This window comes from Phyllobates terribilis, unplaced genomic scaffold (assembly GCF_046119375.1).
Source record: "Phyllobates terribilis strain yellow unplaced genomic scaffold, ASM4611937v1 Scaffold_12__6_contigs__length_324123572, whole genome shotgun sequence".
Classification (NCBI taxonomy): domain Eukaryota; kingdom Metazoa; phylum Chordata; class Amphibia; order Anura; family Dendrobatidae; genus Phyllobates; species Phyllobates terribilis.
The window spans coordinates 229758707-229784617 of NW_027362772.1; the positions used below are offsets into that span (position 1 = coordinate 229758707).

Below are 25911 nucleotides of genomic sequence, written 5' to 3' on the forward strand. Positions count from 1 at the left end.
CAGTGATGTCATTCCTGGGGGTGGTGATGTCATTCCTGGGGGTGGAGATGTCATTCCTGGGAGCAGTGATGTCATTCCGGGGAGTGGAGATGTCATTTGTGGGGGCGGTGATGTCGTTCCTGGGGTGATGATGTCATTCCTGGGAGCAGTGATGTAATTCCTGGGGGAGGTGATGTAATTCCTGGAGGTGGTGATGTCATTCCAGGAGGTGGTGATGTCATTCCTGGGGGCAGTGATGTCATTCCTGGAGGTGGTGATGTCATTCCAGGAGGTGGTGATGTCATTCCTGGGAGCAGTGATGTCATTCCTGGAGGTGGTGATGTCATTCCAGGAGGTGGTGATGTCATTCCTGGGAGCAGTGATGTCTTTCCTGGGATGGTGATGTCATTCCTGGGGGAGGTGATGTCATTCCTGTAGGTGGTGATGTCATTCCAGTAGGTGGTGATGTCATTCCTTGGGGCATTGATGTCATTCCTGGGGGCGGTGATGTCTTTCCTAGGGGTGGTGATGTCATTCCGGGGGGTGGTGATGTCATTCCTGGGAGCAGTGATGTCATTCCTGGGGGCGGTGATGTCATTCCTGGAGGTGGTGATGTCATTCCTGGGAGCAGTGATGTCATTCCTGGGGGCAGTGATGTCATTCCTGGGGGCGGTGATGTCATTCCTGGGGGCAGTGATATCATTCCTGGGGGCGGTGATGTCATTCCCGGGGGGTGGTGATGTCATTCCAGGAGGTGGTGATGTCATTCCTGGGAGCAGTGATGTCATTCCTGGAGGTGGTGATGTCATTCCAGGAGGTGGTGATGTCATTCCTGGGAGCAGTGATGTCTTTCCTGGGATGGTGATGTCATTCCTGGGGGAGGTGATGTCATTCCTGTAGGTGGTGATGTCATTCCAGGAGGTGGTGATGTCATTCCTTGGGGCATTGATGTCATTCCTGGGGGCGGTGATGTCTTTCCTAGGGGTGGTGATGTCATTCCGGGGGGTGGTGATGTCATTCCTGGGAGCAGTGATGTCATTCCTGGGGGCGGTGATGTCATTCCTGGAGGTGGTGATGTCATTCCTGGGAGCAGTGATGTCATTCCTGGGGCAGTGATGTCATTCCTGGGGGCGGTGATGTCATTCCTGGGGGCAGTGATGTCATTCCTGGGGGCGGTGATGTCATTCCCGGGGGGTGGTGATGTCATTTCTAGGGGCAGTGATGTCATTCCAGGGAGCAGTGATGTCATTCCTAGGGGCGGTGATGTTATAACTGTAATGTTTATCCTAAATTGCAATAATGGAAAGCAGTAAAAAAAAGTCCTGATGATCACTTTGACTTGTACTAAATGGAGTAGACTGGGGCTGACCTGTAAAGACTTATAGGGTAGAGGGGGGCTGAAGGGGATCAATGGGGGCTTTAGCATCCTGCATCCTGGCATTGTGTATTTAATGACTTGTTCCATTGATCAGACTCTGCTGACATCTACTATTAGGGTAGACATTGCTTTTAACTGCTGATCCAACCATCTGACTTTGGTGGGACCGTCTGACCATCTGTTGTGTATGGGGGTTCCCTGACGCACCCCAAACAGCAAACGTCAATGGAAAGAAAGAAGGTCTCCACCAGAGATGTCTAGCGGCGGCTTATTCCCCTTTCTGTTTAGAGAACACATGCACGCTCTGTTAAGCCGATCATGCTTTTAGACCTTTACTGGCCAGCCACGCTGTGGAGTAGTTGGATGCATGTGATGGAGCATTGTCCTGCATGAAAATCATGTTTTTCTTGAACGATACCGACTTCTTCCTTACCACTGCTTGAAGAAGTTGTCTTCCAGAAACTGGCAGTAGGTCTGGGAGTTGAGCTTCACTCCATCCTCAACCCTAAAAGGTCCCACAAGTTCATCTTTGATGATACAAGCCCATACCAGTTCCCCACCTCCACCTTGCTGGCGTCTGAGTCGGAGTGGAGCTCTCTGCCCTTTATTGATCCAGGCTCTGGCCCATCAAGAGTCACGCTCATTTCATCAGTCCATAAAACCTTTGAAAAATCAGTCTTAAGATATTTCTTGACCCATTCTTGACGTTTTAGCTTATGTTTCTTGTTCAAAGGTGGTCGTTTTTCAGCCTTCCTTACCTTGGCCATGTCCCTGAGTATCGCACACCTTGTGCTTTTTGATACTCCAGTAACGTTGCAGCTCTGAAATATGGCAAAACTGGTGGCGAATGGCATCTTGGCAGCTTCACGCTTGATTTTCCTCAATTCATGGACAGTTATTTTGCGCCTTTTTTGGCCAACACGCTTCTTGCGACACTGTTGGCTATTTGCCATGAAACGCTTGATTGTTCGGTGATCACGCTTCAAAAGTTTGGAAATTTCAAGACTGCTGCATCCCTCTGCAAGACATCTCACAATTTTGGACTTTTCAGAGCCCGTCAAATCTCTCTTCTGATCCATTTTCCCAAAGGAAAGGAAGTTGACTAATAATTAAGCACACCTTATATAGGGTGTTGATGTCATTAGTCAACACCCCTCCTCATTACAGAGATGCACATCACCAGATTTACTTAATTGGTAGTTGGCTCTCAAGCCTATGCAGCTTGGAGTAGGACAACATGTATAAAAAGTATCAAAGTGATCAAAATACGCATTTGCCTAATAATTCTGCACACAGTGTATATATAAAGGTCTTTTGAGTCTTCCTGTTCTGTAAATTGTTGTATTGTCTGCCATATTTAGTAATATCTACTGTCACCCAGAGTTTTCTGTCACCCCCAAAACACTAATTAAACTAAGCACACGGTCATATAGGGCATTCAGCACCTATAAAAAGCATACCTCGCTGCCTTTACTGTCCAGAATAAGCCATTTATCCAATAGTCATATTGTAGTGCTCAGTGCACCTTTGATGTGGTCGAGCACGGCGCACCCCATTCTGTCCCCTGAAATAGTCTGCATTGCCGCCTCCCTATATATTGATTGACAGCGCCCACTTTCCCAAAACAAATGCCTGAGAAACCACCACAAACTAAAGAACCGATTCATCAAATCGATTACGCCAGAATTCTGCACAATGAAATGGAGGAAAGGCGTTAGAGTGACCACACTGCTGCAGGAGAGGAAGAGTCCAGACCCCGGGGTAGATGAGAAGTAGTTTTATTGGGCAGTTCAGGCTCAGAATTAGCCCTTTTTAAAATATCAACTGCACTTTTTATAAAATACACATTTTATCCTTAAAAATTGTTCTGAGCCTGAAAGGTGCAATAAAACTACTTCTCACCTACCCTGGAGTCTGTATTCTTCCTCTCCTGCAGCAGCGCGGTCACTCTAACGCCTTTCCTCCATTGTGCATTGTCCATTGGTGGACTGCAGCGACTGATTCATTTAAAAAGCTTATATGGAACTTGTGACAATCACAACTCTTATCAGAGGAGCAACATTTCACGTCGACACCCACCTTGCATACCATACTACGCTATGGGCTCTTGTCTCCCCTTTTCTATTATTAATGCCACAGATCGTCTAATTCATGACTGTAGTAACATTTGTAACTAACAAAGTAGCACTCTGTAGCGCTATAGCATGTAAACATGAAATATATGAAATTTGAATTGCATTACTGGTCTAGAAAAAAGGGAAAAAAAAGATACTTAGCTTGTAATTTGGCCAATTCATGCATGCCCAGCAGCCAACGACAAGTCGACCTTCATTGCTGGGACCAATTTAATGTGAATCCTCTCCACGGCTGAAGCCTACATTTCTGTAGGATCCTGCTGCAATTAAAGCCACCACGGGCTGATAGTTGGAGTGCTCAGTCAGAGAGTCTATGTATAAATATCAAAAGACTGACCGTGACTTCCAAGCAGAAAACTGGTGTGTACAGGTGCTTACTAAGAGTGGCCATCCCCATATATATAAAAAACAAATAAAGTTGCACTCTGTAGCGCTATAGCATGTAAACATAAAATATACAAAATTTGAATTGCATTACTGCTATAGAAAAACAAAGATACTTAGCACATAATTCGGCCAATTCATGCATGAGCGGCAGCCAATGACAAGGCGACCTTCATTGCCGGGAACCTATCCTAATGTGATTCCTCTCCAGGGCCTTTTGATATGTAGTAAGATTTGTGGCATGGCGCATGGAGGCGCACACCATTTGTCAGACGCTTCTGATTCATGAAGAGGTGTGTGCCTCTTAATGAATCAGGAGTGTCTGACTGCAATATACCCCTCATCAGGGCAAGTGTGAAAATCCCCAGACTTGATGAATTGACTCTCATTGACGCACACTCTGACAGTGCAGGAGCAGAGTGCACACACCCTGTGTTCTGCAGTCGCTCACTATGCTGGAGCTCACAGAAGAGTAGTGAGTGCCCACAGCAGATAGCACAGGAGTCTGTCCAGCCAGCGCTCACTCTGAGCAAGCAAGTGTTGTCAATCAGCATACGGAGGCCAGTATGGCATGGTAATCTAGGGGGCAGAACTGTGCACTGCATGCACGGCGATGCCAGTGGTGCACCAAGTACCATAATTTACAGCTAAATTATAGCTGTTGACCCCAGTGACTTGGTACGAGGGTCCTCTTAGCATATTCCATATGTAATGCTGGTATCTTCTTATGTGATAGAGGGACCTTTGGGTCTGGGCACGACTGCTACTTCTGCATCCCTATGGGCTGTGTCCTTGATGGCAACCATATAGATTATCACCCAACTTTCTCAGTAACATCGGCTGAACACCATTTTTTAGACTAATATTTACTGATTTTGTTACAGAAGTAATAATCCAGCTTCCTGTGCTTTGCATTACATGCTAATATTAGGCTGGAGAGCCAGACTGTAATGCAAAGCAGTAGAGGGGGGTGAATCTGAGATTAGGTTTGGACGCAGCAATAGATATTCATAAAGCTCTAGTTCCTTTCACTGTTGATAAGGGGACACAATGAGCCATCAGTAGAAGTGTGAAGGCTCCATTCACTGACATACCAGGTCCATTAGCCTCATGCAGATCCAGGAAACTATAGATGCCTATGCCTGATAACGTTAAATGGATTAATTTCATCTCACAATGAGGAGGAGGCATTGTGTATATTTTACGCAGCATTTCATTAGTGTTTGTATTGAAGACATTAAGGAGGTATCAGATACATCAACAATTCATATAAACAGCCGATTGATGTAGGACTGTACAGCATATGCTGGAGACACTTGTAGATTGCATCAGTGGTATACAAACAGATACATCTGCAGGGGATTCTCAGTGGAGGCATCCACTAGATATGCCATGAATGTCTGATGGTGGGGTGCAATGTGGCGCAGGGCACTCGTCTGTGGCACCCTAGCACGTTACATGAAAATGGGTGTCCTGGCTGGGTGTGGACTTGTGCTGTGAGGGCGTTGGGCCGCATGGAACCGATGTTGCTGGCTTGCCAGGACCAGATGTTTCACAGTTCAATGAGGGCGATACCATCCAAAAATAAACTCTTTACTGAACAGGGATTTGGTAGGGAATATATACAAGGGATAGCGGGTACACAATTTTATTATTTTATTAAGTTTCCTTTACAACTCAAGGCATTTTCCAGACAGTTTCCTTCCTTAGCAGTTTACTCCAGGGTTCTCCATGTCCACGGTTTCTCCATACTTCTCCACAACCCAGCTTTCACACTACAGTCCTGCGTAACAACTGTCCTTTACTTGTTCTGCGGTTCCGCATCCCCCTTTATCTTTTAAGGTGCCAGTATGGCCGATAATACAGATGCTCTGGGACTCCCGCCCAGGACACTCTGCTCATCCCACGTACTCAGTCCTATTTAGGCTCCTTACCTTCCACTGTTATAAGCACGGGGTCTTGTGACTAAGTGTCCTCTCCCAGGACTTGTTTCTAGAAGGTCACTCTGTCTCTCAGTCATTTATGCTCAGGATCTTGCTATCTCTTCTCTTCGGTCTACTCTCATTTAGGGTCACCCCAGAATGTGGCACTGCTCACCTTGGACCCTTAGGTCCACTTCATATGCACTTCAGGCCCAATCTGACTCTCTGACTGGAAATTGTCACTTTCCTGTAATTTATCCCCTCCCACTCTGGGCTAGTCCCAACCATTAATTCTGACTATCCCTATGGTCAAACTACACATATCTAACACATAACACTATTCACATTACACTACACAGTTCACATTAGTTACTACTTAACATATCGCATCACAAAACAGTCAAACTTGTTTCTTCAAGAGGGAAACATGGGCAGCATGTCCATATCCTTACAGGGGTCTTACTTCCGGTACCTCCACCTGTCTAGAGAACAGGAGTTCCCTCACCTACTTTTGCCTAGATTGAGACCACTGAAGTTATGTATGGCGGGACACTAATTGGGGACCTCAGTTCTCTTGATTAATTGACATCCAGATGTGGACCCACCACCTACTTTACATTTATGACATATTTGGTTTTGAAAGGCCTATTGGTTATGTGTATAGTATAACGTGTAATTTGACAACAATCGCCCTCCATGGTCCCATACTTTACCTCTGGATGTCTACAATGTTTTGAATGATTACGTATTATTACATTATTTAAGACGTATTCTAGAGGCAAATGCAACACCACAACGCAGCATGCTGAGTGCCTAAAGGTCTGTGAAATGGACCCATAGGGATGGGACTTTGCCTGCCGCCATATAGAGTCTATGCCTGCAGCAATATATTAAAGCTGGCCATACCCACTACATGGTTGTCGGCCAAATGATGATTAGGCCGTGCGCCATCTCAACCAACGTTCCCATTCACAGGAGCTCATTCAGCCAAACGCCCCTGTGTTCTCTATGAGAAAGCCACCGACTGACCTGTCGGCCTATCTCAGGGAGAACAATGCGATCAGCTGTCTGAAATTGGACATATCCCATCAACATTTCTTCCAATGATCACTCAGCAGGCACCCCAATACACATTGACAGTCGTCTGAACCCGTCGATATCGGTGGGTTCAGCTGACATTAGTCTAAAGTGTTTGGGGGCCTTAAAGCTAGAGGCCACCGTACACACTAGACTAATGTCCCCGATATCAACGGGATCGACTGACTAAGGCTAAGCTTACATGTCCAGTAATCATGCTCAGCTGAGCATGCGCTCCTGTGTATGGAGAATCTGCCAGTCAACAGCTATTTAATGTCTTCGGAGGGCTAAAGGCTTGAGCTTCATGTTCAGTCATGCTGCAGTTACTTTTTTCCCAAACCAAAGTTATCATGGAGTCATACTGTAGTCTAAGGCCGGGTTTGGATGAGCTTATGAAAGGTGAGAAGGTGTGTCCAAACTTTTGGTCTGTACTGTAGATTATCATAAAAGACATATACAGTACAGACCAAAAGTGTGGACACACCTTCTAATTTAAAGATTTTTCTGTATTTTCATGACTATGGAAATTGTATATTCACACTGAAGGCATCAAAACTATGAATTAACACATGTGGAATTATATACTTAACAAAAAAGTGTGAAACAACTGAAAATATGTCTTATATTCTAGGTTCTTCAAAGTAGCCACCTTTTGCTTTGATGAGTGCTTTGCACACTCTTGGCATTCTCTTGATGAGCTTCAAGAGGTAGTCAATGGAAATGGTATTCCAACTATCTTGAAGGAGTTCCCAGAGATGCTTAGCACTTGTTGGCCCTTTTGTCTTTACCCTGCAGTCCAGCTCACCCCCAAACCATCTCGATTGGGTTCAGGTCTGGTGACTGTGGAGGCCAGGTCATCTGGCGTAGCACCCCATCACTCTCCTTCTTGGTCAAATAGCCCTTACACAGCCTGGAGGTGTGTTTGGGGTCATTGTCCTGTTGAAAAATAAATGATGGTCCAACTAAACGCAAACCAGATGGAATAGCATGCCGCTGCAAGATGCTGTGGTAGCCATGCTGGTCCAGTATGCCTTCAATTTTGAATAAACCCCCAACAGTGTCACCAGCAAACCACCCCCACACCATCACACCTCCTCCTCCATGCTTCACGGTGGGAACCAGGCATGTAGAGTCCATCCGTTCACCTTTTCCTAGCAGCTATTTTACCATGAAGGCCTGCTGCACAAAGTCTCCTCTTAACGGTTGTTGAAGAGATGTGTCTGCTGCTAGAACTCTGTGTGGCATTGACCAGGTCTCTAATCTGAGCTGCTGTTAACCTGCGATTTCTGAGGCTGGTGACTCGGATAAACTTATCCTCAGAAGCAGAGGTGACTCTTGGTCTTCCTTTCCTGGGGCGGTCCTCATGTGAGCCAGTTTCTTTGTAGCGCTTGATGGTTTTTGCAACTGCACTTGGGGACACTTTCAATGTTTTCCCAATTTTTCGCACTGACTGACCTTCATTTTTAAAGTAATGATGGCCACTCATTTTTCTTTACTTAGCTGTTTTTTTCTTGCCATAATACAAATTCTAACAGTCTATTCAGTAGGACGGTCAGCTGTGTATCCACCAGTCTTCTGCACAACACAACTGATGGTCCCAACCCCATTTATAAGGCAAGAAATCCCACTTATTAAACCTGACAGGGCACACCTGTGAAGTGAAAACCATTTCCGGTGACTACCTCTTGAAGCTCATCAAGAGAATGCCAAGAGTGTGCAAAGCAGTCATCAAAGCAAAAGGTGGCTACTTTGAAGAACCTAGAATATAAAACATATTTTCAGTTGTTTCACACTTTTTTGTTAAGTATATAATTCCACATGTGTTAATTCATAGTTTTGATGCCTTCAGTGTGAATGTACAATTTTCATAGTCATGAAAATACAGAAAAATCTTTAAATTAGAAGGTGTGTCCAAACTTTTGGTCTGTACTGTATATTCTCTGATTTGTCTTTAAAGAGGACCTGTCACTTGCTCAAAACAATTGAGTTAAATATCTTATAAAAATCCTTGAGCTCCCCTGATTCTGCTGCTATTTTCCGTTTTGCTCTGCGTTGCTCCATTGCAGAGATATTCACATATATTTATTTTGGAGCGCAATATGTGAAATCTCTGCTTGTAGTGTAACTGGCCTTTTCTTTAAAGTCTTCTCTGGGGACGTTGGCTTTTACCTCTCTCTGCCAATCAAAGTATAACACCCTGTTAGACTGTGATTGGCAGCATCTAAGAGGGAATGGTGAAAGTTTATAAATGCCCAGTTGCTCTTCAAGCAGAGATTTCACATACTGCGCTCAAGAACAAATGTGAATATCTCTGCAATGGAACAGCGCGGAGCAAAACGGAAAAGAGCGGCAGAATCAGGGGAGCTCAGGTTTTTTTTTGTTTTTGTTTCTTTACAAGCTATTTAACTAATTTTTTTTTGAGCAAGAGAAAGATCCTCTTTATCATTTTTGGAACTTCAATTTCAAGATTGTTAGCTCTTGAGCAACTACTTACATGATATGCTGGAATATGTAGTACAGACATATATTACTGCCTCTAAATTCTGTTTCCCATGACTGTATCCAGTCTAAAGTAACCTCTATACACAGAACACATCAGCAGTACAAATCCCACTCACATCTGAATAATTTGTTACAATGTCCATCTGTTTAGCTCAGGCTAGAGATAGGTGTAGCAAACCCTCAGTTTTGAGAAGCATTATGGCCAGGCAGGACTAGGCCCCCATGCAAAAACAATATATGGGCCCTTTGCGCAATGCCACCTGCTTTGGAGGTGCTAGTGGACCCCTTACCTCCTGGGCCCACAGGTTCCACCAAGGGTATGTCCGCCCCTGGTTATGTCTGTACATATTTTCAGATTTTGAATTTATACTGTGATTGTTAACCATTCACTAACCACAAACCGAGATTTTATATAGGGAGGAATTGCAAAGTCTCATTATACAGTACAATTGTTAAAAACCAGCCCCCTTAATAGTGATTTCAGATCATGTTAAGACCTGTTCCAGAAACTAGTTTCTATGGTCCCTACATCATTAAGCAAATATGACCCCTTAAATGAATGAGGTGCTTGATTGAGTTTATTTTTTTTTTGTTTTCACAACATTTTTTCTTTTTGTTTTTGTTTTCTTCCACATTTTCCTAATTAATGAATTTGCATAATGACTATGTCCTAGAATGGGCCACAATGTCTGCAGCCTTAGCAGGTCCTTATCTGTGTGACAAAAAGCAGAGGTGTGATCTGCTCTCCTTCCAATCTGGCCACCTAGAACCTGGAGTGACAGCTCCAACTTCCTTTGATCTTTGTCAACCACTGATGAGTTGATGAAATCTGCTTTGCTGAATGGTGACTGGAGGGAAATGAGGTCTGAATGGTCACTCCTCCTGGCCCTATATCTCCCCCAGCTTCGGCTCCTCATCCCTCACATTCTATGTTGATGTCTGTCTCCACCAGCCTGAGGAAGGGTCTCTTGTCCACCAGACTTATATGGGACAAGTCCTCTAATTCCAGAGGACAATATTTTTTTTTATATAATTTGGAGATTTTGAATAGATTTTATTGTTTTCTGCTAAATTCGACCCCCCCAAAAAACTATTTGGATCTTTGCTCATGAAGGAAAAGCCCATCCATTCAGAATCGACTATGGGTAGACTTTCAGAATGGAAGAGTTGGGATCGGCTTTCTGTAATAGATGAAGTCTTGATTGCCGGAAATGATTTCAAGGTAAGCATCAGCATAGTCTCGGGGGGTCAGGGAGGCTCCTATAGCGGGGATAAGATTTACTCTTATTATCCCTTACTTCATTTGATCTTTTCTGTTTTATTTTTTCTTTTAGTTCCAAAAGTAGAATAGGTCATCTTTTATTAGGAGTAGCATTTTTATTCTTTTACGTTTTAGTTTTTTTTGTCATTTATTTTGAGTTATATATATATATATATATATATATATATATATATTTTTTTTTTTTTACTCATTTTTTAAATGAAAGTAGGTCACCCATGTAATATTTTTCTATATATCCTATTGTAGTTTTCTTTTTTTTTACATTTTACATTGTAACGGAAACTTTTTACTTAGTGTTTTGTAGCCATCGCTCGATGTCTTAATTCCATTCTATTTTGATATACATCATCTAAGATGCAGATGTTGAGCTGACTTGTATTCCCAATGTATGAGGAGCTGCAAGTCTTAACATGTCATGGAAATTAGTTACAGTATATTGTAGCATGAGTGACCTAACAATGCCCTGGTCCCTATGGGCTGGGGAAGATTGTATTACCTGGCCACTCAAGTTTAAAGGTACACAGTTGACATTGCACCTGTGCCCTGTCACCTTGGATGCCCAACATCTCCTCTGATACATAGAAGGTTAGCGGTGCGTACATTTGATATTTGTGAGGGCCTTTTATAGATAATTAACATTGGGAGCCAGTAGCTTAAAATTACATCTATGCCATTGCCTGGATAGTGCCTGCGTGTCTACCTTTTAAAAAGGAGCTGTCATTTCCCATAAATATGTATTTTTTTTTACCTGGTGTAAATGCCGCTGATCTCCTGAATCCGGCGTTGTTTTTCTTTTGCTTCTATGCCTCTCCATTCCCGAGATATGACCCTCTCTTCCCTATATGTAAATCTTATCTTGTTAGCCAAGTGGGCGCAGCTCTCAACTCTTCTTGAGGACAACGCCCACTTGGTAACAATGCTAGATTTATGGGCATGGAAAAGGGGGTCATATCTCGGGAATGGAAAGGCGCAGAAACAAAAGAAAAACAACGCCGGATTCAGGAGAACAGCGGCATTTACGCTACATTAAAAAAAATAAGATTTATGGGAAGTGACAGGTCTTTTTTAGCCAGTGGCTCATGAGCAGTGCTGACTGCATAGTCCACACCTATGCAGAAAGTTTCAATCAGTTGCCTGAATTATACAATTTGGCTTGCAGCATTGGCCATGTTGGATATCATTGTGTTTATTGTGATATTTGTGGGCTTTGTGTTCACAGTTATCAGCCAGTAATGAATGTTATGACATCACACATGTGTGTGGATTTCCAGACTTGTGTCTTGTGGGCTTTCCTGGATGTGTGAAGGCTGCCAGACATTCTCTGGCTTTAGATTACATGGTGTTTGTTTTAGTAAACCTGGACAAAAAGGCAACTGTTTGTGTTTTATTGATCCCTATAGCTTATTCTGAAAGGTTGAAGCCCCCAAGGAATTTGGGCTCAAAACTTGGAAAATTCTCAACACAAACCATCTATCTCCCTGATACATATTAGGCTATGTGCCCACGTAGCAGATTTGATGCAGAGCGTTTTTGCATCTCTCTGGCAGAAAAAAACGCATGCAGATTTACATGCGTTTTTTCTGCCAGAGAGAAGCGTTTTTTCAGCGTTTTTACATGCATTTTCGCATGCGTTTTTTCAAGCAGTTTTCCAAGCATCAGTTGTTCACACATTATAAATCCATGCCGGTTGTATGGATTTATATTGTGTGACCAACTTGTCAAGCACTTTCCAAGTGATGCTCAAAATCGCTTGGAAAAGTGCTTGAAAAAACGCATGCGAAAACGCATGTAAAAATGCTGAAAAAACACTTTTCTCTGGCATAAAAAATGCATGGAAATCTGCATGCATTTTTTTCTGCCAGAGAGAGGCAAAAACGCACTGCATAAAATCTGCTACTTGGGCACATAGCCTTAAACTTGTGGAAAGCTTATCAGGGTCCACGCACGCATGGTGTCTCTTGGATCTGTAGGCACTCTACATTTTGCCATAGAGGTTGTCTCAAAATGCAATTGAATGCTATCATTGAAATTCTGGGTATCGGTTGCTATGCATTGTATATAACATCTATGCAACACAAATCCACCAAACAATTTTTATGATCTCATTTAGACATCTAAAAAAACAAAGATAGAAACATAATAAAGAAATACCCCACAGTAAATAAATAAACAACAATAGTACATTAAAATAACATAGGGTACTTAGTTAACATAATTTTTATTAAAAAAAATACAAAAGATATTCCACCACGTCACGGTGACCCTAATCAGGACGGTCCTAACCTATAATATTAAAACCTTCATTCAGACATGTGCTGACCCGTGTAAAAACTCACCTATTTTCATCAGCATGGTGCATCTGATTTTCATCAGTGTTTGGTCAGTGTGTCCATTTTTGCCATCAGTGACTTTCTTGTATCTACTTGGCTTGCAAAAAAAAACAACTCAGACATGTGAACATCACCATAGACATGAATGGGCAAGTGATTTCATATGGAAAAAATTAGTTATCTGAATGAGGCCTATATCTGTTCTTTGCAAAAATGGGTGAATACCTGGAGACCTTTCCCAGATTTCCCATTGAATATAACTATTAATGCAACTGGTAATATCTGAGTATTTACTTAGAGTTTTGTGATTCAGGAGCCATGGAAAGCAGTACTGATGACTATGGTGGCTCTCACCCAGGTCACTAGGGCTGTTCTCACTGTCAGAGGACCGTTTGTCATAAAAGAAATTCACGGAGACTTATTGATCAGTCACGGAGCAGCATGAGCCATACAAGTCTATGGATCCGTAAAAATCACGGACAGCACACGTCAGCCATCGGTGTGCTGTACGTGCACTGTCCACTTTTAACATTGAAGAAGTTTTGCATTTAATTTTTTTTCCAAACAAGAAAGTCACTGACACTGACGAAAATGTCACTCAAAACCCTGATGAAAATTGGAATTTTTTTTGCACACCAGAAAAATCACTTAGGGCTGAATGAGGCTTTAGGTGAAACCTTTTTGCCAATAATGTAACCCTACGTTGTACTTATATGAGCGCAGCTCGGTGACCGGTTCCCTTTACGATATAATCTGATAATGGGAAAAAAATAAGTACAAAGTAATAAAGTAAAATAATATATATAGTATATTAATATTATATGAAATTTGCCAGTGAAGAACAGCCCCACGCTATGATGTTTCCACCTCCAAACGTCACTGTTCGTATAGTGTTTTTGGGGTGATATGCAACATGGTGTGTATTATTACATTCAAAGAGTTCAATTTTGGTCTAATCTGACCAGACTATATTCTCCCAGTATTTTACAGGCTTGTCTAAATGTTGTTGAGCAAACTTTAAACACGCTTGAACGTGCTTTTAGTTTAGCATTGGAGCCTTGTGTGGTGAGCGTGCATACAGCCCGTTGAGGTGGAGTGCATTTTTTGTAGTTTTCTTTGAAACAATTGTACCTGCTGATTCCAGGTCTTTCTGTAGCTCTCCACAGGTGGTCCTTGACTCTTGCACAACTCTTCTGATAATTCTTTTCACTCCTCTATCTGAAATATTTTGGTTATCACCTGGTCATGGATGATTTATGGTGAAATTATGTTCTTTCCACTTCTGGATTATGGCCCCAACAGTGCTCACTGGAACCTTCAGTAGTTTAGAAATGTTTCTGTAACCAATGCCATCAGTATGTTTTGCAACAATAAGGTTGCGAAGGTCTTGAGAAAGCTCACTGGTTTTACCCATCATGAGATGTTTCTTGTGTGGCACCTTGGTAATGAGACACCTTTCTATAGGCCATCAGTTGAACCAGCTGATATTATTTTTCACTAAGTGGTAGGATTGCTTTCTAATTACTGATAGATTTCCAGCTGCTATCATGACTTTTCATGGATTTTTGCACCTCTCTTTCTTCAAGTGTTCAATACTTTTTCCCCTGTGTCATTTCTCATTATTACACATAACTTATTCATGGACATCTATGGTTTTATTTCTTAGTCTGTGTGGATTGGATGGGTTGTTACTGATATTCGGTGAGAATTTCATGTCAAGAGCACCTTTAGAAATATATTTACGGTGACGTGTTCAATACTTATTTCACCCACTGTATATGTATGTATAGATATATACATACTTATCTATCTATAGATAAAATGATTGTATATATATGTATATCTATAGAGATATAGATAGATATATATCTATATCTCTATAGATATATATATATATCTTTAGCTGTATAGATGTATATCTTCAGATGTATATCTGTAGATATATATTTCTATAGATATATATTTATATATGTATATATATATATATATCATTTTTTTAGGGAACCTTCAAGATATATATTAATTTAAATATATACACATATATTAATATGTGTGTACGCCCTCATAGACCATCTCTATGCACAGCTTTTTCACTGCTGGACCTGGAAGGGGTTAAAGTGAGGGTGGCAGCAGCAGTCCTCATTAGCAGACAGTCACCACCATGTCACCAGCTGCAGCACACTTCTCCCTGCCCACTTCATGCAAATCTGCTCTGCCTGTTTTTCTTAAAGCTACAGAATCAAATTAGAAAGAGAAGAAGGGGGGAAAAAAAGAGAGGCAGGAATGTGATTGCCATGACTTCAGTAATACCCAGGGCAGCAATGCAATCTGCTTTATTGACTATTGACTTTGCTGAGTGTTGACACAAGACTTTCATCCTCCTCTCAATAAGATATGGGATTTGATATTAATTATAAGGGAGAAGAGACTGGAGCGCTGTCTCATTCCCTGCTCTAGAGGCAGCTGTGTGATATTGTACATGACACATCATGGTATACAGCCCATAATCGGAGCCGCACGTCAGGGAGAGGTGAGGATCTGCTTCTGTACAGCTGATGGATGTGATGTTACTTGATTATTTTGATTATTTTGTTTTTGTTACTAATTTATTTTTGCAAATATTTTGGTGACAGAGAGAACTGTCTGTACAGATTCTATTACATAGTATATATTATTATATCTCTGATTGGTAATAGTTTCATTTTGCTACTTACTGATTGGAAATGTGTCACAATTCTATGTATATGTCTTCTAACATTGTTTAATGTTAATCCCCCCTCCCTGATGTGTCTGTCCAGGCAGATGAGATATGGGGTGTTGTTTGCAGGAGCCCTGCACTGATTCTGGAGCTGGTGAATTACGTCCCTTGACTAAATGATAATTGTAGGGAAAAAAATCATTTTTGATGCCCAAAATGAATATAAAATATTGGTCATCTCCAGTTTTCTATTGTGAGGACATTGTCAAACAACATCCCATACCTCAGCTTCCTGGATAACAAATAGGTTTGCTGGTTTTGGTACCATTGTAAGGTCTCAGACCCTATACGGTCCTATCAATAGGTTTAGTTTATTCAAAACTCTGGGGTCTCGGGTGTAATATGAACATTAAAGAAAATGCAACCTTCTTGTAGAGATTGTATGGGGGTCGTCAGAGACTAGACTTTAACATTTCTATATTTTAATGACGCACATTATGGATTAATAAGAGAAAATGGCTACTATTTTTTGTGAATTTGCATCCCTATTGACATTATTAGATATGACTATTGTGATATGATCTTTTGTTGTAGACTTCATTATATTTTTGCTATATTCATGTTTGTTTTGCACGCTCCGTCTGAGTCATTGCACCTGAACATTTGGTGAACAATTCTCCTTCCAGCCCGGTATTATTATTTGGTGTGGTTATTCCTGATGAGTTGACACAGTGGTGCTTGTCCCAGTTATTGTCTGGACTCTGGACTGTAACGACCCCGATGTGTACATGCCTGGATGGACAAGTGCGGGTTATAAAGCCTCCAGGATTAGGATCCTGTATGTAAGGGTCTGCTCCTTCCATCTTTTGTCTGACGCTGAAGATCGGAGCGTTGGCTTCTTATATCATTGCTTCTCCTGAGAACTTTCCGTAGGGCTGTAATGAATAGATTGTATTGTATATACAGCGTAACTGACGATAGTGTAAGCGATGGAGGATAATATTGTATTTTGTTCTCCCTTTGTGTTCAGGCTCCAGGGAGAAGAAGAAAGAATATGAATGAATTCCTTGGGGATGCCAGTATTCCCGTACCAGAGTCTCTCCAGAATATCAGCTGCTCCCTGCCGAACAACGACACCTGGAAGAACAGAGCTGCCAGTCGCTTCAGCGGCTTCTTCGGAGCTGGAACTACCGGCCCATTTGGAAAGGTTATCTATCATCTATCTATCATCTATCTATCTATCATCTATCTATCTATCTATCTATCTATCATCTATCTATCATCTATCTATCATCTATCTATCTAGCTATCATCTGTCTATCATCTATCTATCTATCTATCATCTATCTATCTATCATCTATCTATCATCTATCTAGCTAGCTAGCTAGCTATCTATCATCTATCTATCTATCATCTATCTATCTATCATCTATCTATCATCTATCTATCATCTATCTATCTATCTATCATCTATCTATCATCTAGCTATCATCTATCTATCATCTATCTATCTATTATCTATCATCTATCTATCTAGCTAGCTAGCTATCTATCATCTATCTATCATCTATCTATCTAGCTATCTATCTGTCTAGCTAGCTAGCTAGCTATCTATCTTTTATCTATCTATCATCTATCTATCTATCTATATAGCTATCTATCTATCTATCATCTATCTATCATCTATCTAGCTAGCTATCTATCTATCATCTATCTATCATCTATCTATCTATCTAGCTATCTATCTGTCTATCTATCCATTATCTATCTGTCTATCTATCTATCATCTATCTATCATCTATCTATCCCATATCTATCTATCTATCATCTAGCTATCTATTATCTATCTATTCATCTATCATCTATCTATTCATCTATCTTCTATCTATCTTCTATCTATCTATCTATCTATCATCTATCTATCATTATTTATCTATCTATCTATCTATCTATCTATCTATCTATCTATCTATATATTATCTGTCTATCCATTATCTATGTATGTATATATCTATGTATCTGTCTATTAATCTATCCATGATCTATCTATCTATGTATTATTTGATGTACTCCATATAGGATATTGTGTATCGTGCACAATATGATCTGTGCCCATGTGACTGGTGGTAATGAGCCCGGCCTCCCGTTGGCATGCTATCAGGAGCATGCCAGTTGTGCCAGTCACTAAACTATCCTGGCTGCTAATAGCCTGACATAGGAGCAGCCAATAAATCAGTATGAGACACGTTGTGACAAGGTGAAGTTTCAAGTGAAACCAGTCAGGGGTCAGGTATCCAGACTCTTCATAAAGCTTTGTGAGGGTCCGTCATGTAGAGCAAACATTCCTGTGGTTTCTTTAGGTCTCGGTATTTGTTCAGGGTGACAGACAATATGGGGGTCACCAGCTGCTCCTGCACTACAAGTTCCAGTATGGCCTGTGTGGCTCTGCTCTATGCAGCTGGACAGGCCTGGCATATATTCTGTATATACAGTCTCTGCTTATATAGGAGAATATACAATGTATGTGGAGTTTACACACACAGATATAAACCGAGGAAGAACAACTATATGCATGGAAAATGAAGAATGGTTATTGCACATATACTAAAGAGATGAGTGACAGATGCAATCTACAATGTACAGTACACACCTATAAGAGACGTTCCCATAACCGATGTATAAGGCAAAGTAGTAATTTTATTATATAGTCAAATATTTATTGGTTACATGATAAAAGAGCGGTTAATTAAAAACAAAAGAATGAATGAATGACAACACTATCACAGGGACAGTATAGGAGGATGGAATAATTAATCCATACTCATGATGTCATATATGGAGTATGATTGATTGTATGGTGAAGTCATGTAGGTCACACACAGATAGATGCAGATGAAGCAGAGCTGTGCGCGTCAGGTTCACAAAGCAAAATGTGTTTATAACAAAGCTGTGTACATAGGTCTTGTGTGGCGGCACACGTGGACCTTTTACAGACTTGTGCCGCCATATGGTGCTACAAACACTAAATTCTCTCCTAGACTCAAAGCTTCTGGTGTCTGGTCCATTAGATCTGCGAGGGGTCCGTGTGTGGCAGCCAAGATGTGGCCTTAGCCCTAATAAAGCCTATAGATGAACGTGCTTCCAAATACACTGATTTCACAGTATTGATACATCCATTGGCCGTCAAAGGGGTATTCCCATCTCCAATATCCTATCTCAATCTATAGTAGGTGTAATAATAAGAATATTAGTTTTTGCTGATGAGCTCATGTGTGGGTTCCCATCTATGAGGTGCTCCTTCTTGTGGCAGATGAGCACATGTGTGGGTTCCCGTGTATGGGGGGGCACCTTTTTTTGGAAGATGAGCACATTTGGGTTCCTGTCTATGGGGTACACCTTGTTGTGGCAGATGAGCACATGTGTGGATTCCCGTCTATGGGGTGCACCTTGTTGTTGCAGATGAGCACATATGTGGGTTTCCGTCTATGGGGTGCACCTTGTTGTGGCAGAAGAGCACGTGTGGGTTCCCATCAATGGGGTGCACCTTGTTATGGCAGATGAGCACATGTGTGAGTTCCTGTCTATGGGGTGCACCTTGTTCTTGCAGAAGAGCATGTGTGGGTTCCCATCTATGGGATGCACCTTGTTGTGGCAGATGAGCACATGTGTGAGTTCCTGTCTATGGGGTGCACCTTGTTGTGGCAGAAGAGCACGTGTGGGTTCCCATCTATGGGATGCACCTTGTTGTGGCAGATGAGCACATGTGAGTTCCCATCTATGGGGTGCACCTTGTTATGGCAGATGAGCACATGTGAGTTTCTGTCTATGGGGTGCACCTTGTTATGGCAGATCAGCATATGTGTGGGTTACCATCCATGGGGTGCACTTTGTTGTGGCCGATAAGCACATGTGTGGATTCCAGTCTATGGGGTGCACCTTGTTTTGGCCAATGAGCACGTATGGATTCCAGTCTATGGGGTGCACCTTGTTGTGGCCGATGAGCACATATATGGATTCCATTCTATTGGGTGCACCTTGTTGTGGCTGGTGAGGACATGCAAATTGGCCAGTTTGTCATACCTCAGTTCTATAAGTATAGTATATATAGCAGTAATGCAGTTCAGAATTCATACATTCGGTGTTCTCATATACCTTCTTGCTCTCATCCTGCTGCTGTACTTGTTTCTTTAGCTATATAGATATTAGAGCTAAATATTAGAATTTTAGAAAGCATGGATAAATATAGATTAATATTAGATAGTGATATAGACATATAGAAATATAATAATTAGATGTTTATAGATAGATATTTATTTCCCTTGCTTACAGAGCACCAACATATTCCGCAGCGTGTTTCAGACAACGTCCTCACTCTTTATCCACATTGGAGCTTACAATCTAAATGATAAAGATAGAAATAGAACTCTTTGTAGACATTTTTTATTATTGTTATTTTTAGTTAATTGTAAGTATGCAGGTCTATATCTACAACTATCTATTTCCTCCACATCTTTTCCCAATAAAGAAAATTAAGTGTAAGGATTACTGACTTAATGCTATTGTGCTCCCAGATCCTGGAGGTAGATGCCTTTTTTATTACTTGGCGGGCTGCATCCTTTTTAAGATCATGTTGCCCCATCAATACTTTTGAGTTGTCTGGATGGCTCCAATTGTCTGTGGCTCATTCAGTGCCCGACCCTCGCCCATTGCTCCCAGCTGTTGCTTTTCAATTTAAAGGCCTCTCGGGCTTTGCCAAAGAGTCCAAGCACGAGCCACAGTAACGGCCGAACAAAGAAGGGAATCTGCTCCGTCCAAAAGTGTCACTGCCCCCCCGCTAATCTTATTAGCATCTCATTTGCATCCATTAGCAGTGGTCTGGTTAGTGGGTAATGCAGCCTTTCCATATATACAAGACATGGGTGATGTATATGCCGCCAGCTGGACTGGATGCAGATTCAGATGACTTGGGGACCATTCTGATATCTTTTGCTTTTGTATAGGCTGGGACGTACGTTTAACCCAATGATCCCTGGAATGCACTGGCTTATTTTTCCCATTGTCTCTCTATACTGACTGCATGACTACTTGATCTTCTCTCTATAGGACATCGATAAGATGGAACAGTTGGAGAGTAAATTGCACTCGTACAGCATGTTCGGACTGCCCAAACTCCCCCAACAGTTGTGCTTCGATCAGGATTCTTGGGAAGAAGAAGAGGACGACACAAATCTTAGCCTTGAAGACAGCTGGCAGGAAATCATTGATGTTCCCGAGGTAAAACACAAAAACATTACCTAATTTTATAGCTCTTTTAGTAAATTAAGTTGTGTCCATATAAATTAACTGGGGGCTGATGATATTGCCGAAGCTAATAGTCCATGATGTTCTTCAAACTTCTGCTCCTCTGTCAGATCCTACATAAAGGATTGCCGCCATCTCCCATAGACGAGGTTTATTCCTCAACCCTTTAGTCATAAACCAGAGTTTTAATGGATGGCACCATCTCACAATGGGTGTATAGAAATGTATATAAAACATTCATGTGGAGGAGCCCCTCATGACATTGAAGAGCAGGCTCAGATCTCCAGGTTTCTGGTGCTGGGGCCCGGTCTCCTGGCGTAGACTTGACTCTAGAAGTGATTTGTAGCCTTGGCTTCTGCTGACTCTGTACATCACGCTGACCATTGTCTTGTGTCCCTGCAGACTTTATCGAGACGCCAGTGTCACCAGCAGGAGGCCATATGGGAGCTGATCCACACCGAAGCCACATACATCAAGAAACTGAAGGTCATCACAGATGTGAGTAATACAGAACCAAGAGATTTCACTCAGCACATTAGTAGCAAATGACGCGCCCCTGGGCCTGTGTCGCGCTGCGTTGCGCACGCGGGAGCTTACCCGGAGCCGGATCTCTTGAGGGTTGTAGTCTCGTGGCGGCGACCCGGTCCGCGCCCAGGGAGTCAAACTGAGCGGCGATGTACTAGCAGTAGATGGTTGGTGACTACGCCACCCGTTGAATGCAGCTATGGAGCTGCCGCTGCAGGGCAGACCGCTGAGGCCGGTGGAAGGATGGTGCAGCGTGGATGGTATAACCCCCAACGGGAGGGGTATGGCCTCAGGGCAGCCGACGTGGATGATGGGGGTAGCAGGAACCACTCAGAGACGGTGCGGTGTAGTTCAGGGTCTTTACTGGTGACAAAGATAGACCCTCCCGGAGTACTTGCTAGTGATAGGGGCCTGGTCAGTCCTTGAGCAGATGAGATCTCCCCTGGCCAGGCGGAGTTGTAGGCCTTCCCAACTAACTGTACTCTTCTGGCTACCTTGCTAGAGGCGGGGATAAGTAGCCCACGTCCCTGAGTGTACCGTGTGGTGCTCACCCGTATGGCCGGTGACTCGGGGCCTTCTAATGGCTTCCGCTCCACGATGGCGGTGCTGGTCCCACGCGTGTGACCGTGCCTTCAGGCTTCTGGGCCAGAGGACCTGAAATCCTCTGCCGGACGGTTTCTGCTGCTGGGTAGGAGTTAGTCCCCACAGCCTCGGACTCCGGGTCCGGTAAGAAATCTTCTCAGTCAGGGCGAGCTCTGTAGCTGCCAGCCCCTGACTCGTTGTAACACTGCTCCCCACAGAGCTCCTGATGTTTCTTGCTATGCTGCTTCTCTTCTCTACTCTTGTTCTGTCTTCTTTCTCACTAACTCTGCCTCAGCCCCGGGTTTATATAGGGGAAGTCCTTCCCCTCCCAAGACTGGGCAGGAGGTGTGGCATGCACAGGATCCCTGACCAAAGGACCTCCCACCTGCTCTCAGACGTAATATCTCTATCACTGTGGCAACCAGACCCCTGGGGTGTCACACAAACATCTACAATAATATACGTAAAGTGTACAAATATATACATGTAGCACATATATTACATACAGGTGCATCTCACTAAATTAGAATATCCTCAAAAAGTTAATTTATTTCAGTTCTTCAATACAAAAAGTGAAGCTCATATATTATATACAGTCATTACAAACAGAGTGATCTATTTCAAGTGTTTATTTCTATTAATATTGATGATTATGGCTTACAGCCAATGAAAACACAAAAGCCATCATCTCAGTAAATTAGAATACTTTATAACAGCAGCTTGAAAAATGATTTTAAAATCCGAAATGTTAACCTACTGAAATGTATGTTCAGTAAATGCACGCAATACTTGGTCGGGGCTCCTTTTGCATCAATTACTGCATCAATGCGGTGTGGCATGGAGGTGATCAGCCTGTGGCACTGCTGAGGTGTTATGGAAGCCCAGGTTGCTTTGATAGCAGCCTTCAGCTCATCTGCATTGTTGGGTCTGGTGTCTCTCATCTTCCTCTTGACAATAACCCATAGATTCTCTATAATAGATTCTCTATGGGGTTAAGGTCAGGCGAGTTTGCTGCCAATCAAGCACAGTGATACTGTTGTTTGTAAACCAGGTATTGGTACTTTTGGCAGTGTGGACAGGTGCCAAGTCCTGCTGGAGAGTGACATTTCCATCTCCAAAAAGCTTGTTGGCAGAGGGAAGCATGAAGTGCTCTAAAATTTCCTGGTAGACAGCTGCGCTGACTTTGGTCTTGATAAAACACAGTGGACCTACACCAGCAGATGACATGGCTCCCCAAACCATCACTGATTGTGGAGACTTCACACTAGGCCTCAAGCAGCTTGGATTGTGGCCTCTCCACTCTTCCTCCAGACTCTGGGACCTTGATTTCCAAATGAAAATTGTAACTCTGGGACCTTGTGGAGTGTGTCAGTGACTGCCTTCTGGACATCTGTCAAGTCAGCAGTCTTCCCCATGATTGTGGAGCCTACTGAAACGGACTAAGGGACCTTTTTAAACGCTTAGGAAGCCTTTGCTGGTGTTTTTTGTTAATTATTCTAATTTACTGAGATAATGACTTTTGTGTTTTCATTGGCTGTTAACCATAATCATCAACATTAACAGAAATAAACACGTGAAATAGATCACTCTGTGTGTAATGACTCTATATAATATAGGAGTTTCACTTTTTGTATTGAAGAACTGAAAAAAATTAACTTTTTGATGATATTGTAATTTTGTGAAGATGCACCTGTACATTTCAGACCATTATACATGCATTACATATATGATGCAAATATACTTACATATACTAGACCAATATACATATAGTGCACATATTACATATACTAGACCAATATACAGTATAAATATATGTATACAGAGCTACATTGAAAGTTACATATTATAATCCTGTAACATGGTAACAAGACATCTTACATCCCTCTTTCTTTCTATTCACAGCTGTTCCTGTGCTGTCTACTCAATCTACAGGAATCTGGATTATTATGTGAGGTACGAATGAAGGCCGGAAACTATAGATTAATGCAATGAGGTGTTAATAGGTTAAATGCATTGTAGATTGTGTATAGTGTCATGTATCATGATGCAGCTTCATTGTTGTTTTATGGAGGCAGAAAGTTGCAATCAGTAATGTAGCTATCTTATTTTGCACCGGTTTGCCATAGGTAAACATTACTATGGCCGTGACTCAAAAGTCTCCTCACAATGGCATTCCAGGCTTGGCATGTCACTATCCACAAGGAGAAACATTACCCCTTGGATCCCTGTCAGATGCGTCTCACTCAGCCAAACCAGATCTCACACTTTGCACTGATGAGGGGCAGTACCCCGAAACACCATGTCTGCAAATTGAGATTCTGGTTTGGCTTTTATCCTAGGTCATGTGACAAGGCTCGTTAAAGGGTTGATATTGACTTTTAGGATCACTACTTCCAATAGGTGGCACTAGAGTTCTAGTCCTCTTCCTCTCTGAGGAGGTAATTTGCATATTCAATAGCCTTAGTGTTAGCAACTCCTTCAATGATTGGCCATCCCTCCACCAAATGATACATTGCCCCATAAAGGGCATTAGAAGATAATTTCCCTTATTTTATCACTGTTTTGTGTCAGGTGGAACCAGATAAACTGTTCAGCAACGTGCAGGAGATCATTCAGCTTCACCGAACCCTCTGGGGGAATGTCATGGTGCCAGTTTTGGAGAAGACCAGGAAAACCAAAAGTTTGCTGAACCCTATGGACTTCCAGAAAGGATTCAAGATGGTGAATATCATGAGTTAGTCTATAATGCACATTGATAGCACATAATGCTCCGTATGAAATCTGGACTATTTGTAACAGATTAAACTGACACCAGATCTCCAATAAGTGAATGAAATTGTTTTTGTGTCCACTCAACTCTTTAAATCCATTCTTCTGACTCTTCCTGCAGTTTGAGTCTCTTTTCAAGCCGTACATCCGATATTGTATGGAAGAAGAGGGCTGTATGGAGCATATGAGAAATCTGCATCGTGACAACGATTTATTTCGAGCTTATGTGACGGTAAGTTTTTACATTCTGTTATCCTATAAGGTAAATTAATGAGACACCATTTTTGTAAACAATATCTATACTGTGTGTGGCCACACCGGAGACCCGAAAACCCGAATAGCTCCCTTTTTCCTTTCAATTCTAGGATATATTCATATTAAATTTAATCCCTTCCTAAACATTCAATTTTTCTGTTTTGTGCCTCAGTTTTTTTCCTGTTTTGTATTTTAGCTAAAAAAAATTCAGAAATTGTGTTATTTTTTGAGATCCATAACTTTTTATTGTTCCATTGATTGAGCTGTGTGAGAGTTTGATTTTGGGTGATGAGCTGATGTTTTTATTGATAACATTTTGCTGTGTTATGCAGGAGGCATCGGCTTCTAATAGCAGCTGACTGGTATTTAAAGAGGACCAGTCACTGGCTCAAAAAAGTGAGTTAAATACCTTGTAAAACATCCCTGAGCTCTCCTGATTCTGTTGCTCTTTTTCGTTTTGTTCTGCATCGCTCCATTGCAGAGATATTCACATTTGTTACTTTTGGAGTACAGTATGTGAAATCTCTGCTTGTAGTGCAACTGGGCGTTACTCCAGAGTCATCTCTGCGGGTGCGCTCTTTCATCCCTGCCTCCCAGATGTTGCCAATCAAGCTGGTGTAGCAGTCTATTGGTCTCAGATGCTTCTGAGTTGTGATTAACAGCACCTGGGAGGCAGAAGACTCTGAAGAAACCCCCAGTTGCCCTACAAGCAGAGATTTCACATGCTGTGCTCCAGAAGAAACAAATGTAGATATCTCTACAATGGAGCGACGCAGAGCAAAACGGAAAAA

The 25911-nt window shown here is 42.1% G+C and overlaps 1 protein-coding gene across 8 annotated transcripts in view; it reads left to right on the forward strand.

The window, feature by feature from the left end:
- The window catches only part of PLEKHG5 (pleckstrin homology and RhoGEF domain containing G5), a 445968-nt gene that overhangs the window by 405611 nt on the left and 14446 nt on the right, over nt 1-25911 (forward strand). For all 8 annotated transcript variants that reach the window (XM_073656679.1, XM_073656680.1, XM_073656682.1 and 5 more), the window contains 6 exons: nt 16718-16894; nt 20792-20962; nt 21392-21487; nt 23999-24049; nt 24668-24817; nt 24987-25097. In XM_073656679.1, coding sequence (XP_073512780.1) covers nt 16718-16894; nt 20792-20962; nt 21392-21487; nt 23999-24049; nt 24668-24817; nt 24987-25097 — 756 coding nt within the window. The remainder of the gene's footprint in view (nt 1-16717; nt 16895-20791; nt 20963-21391; nt 21488-23998; nt 24050-24667; nt 24818-24986; nt 25098-25911) is intronic.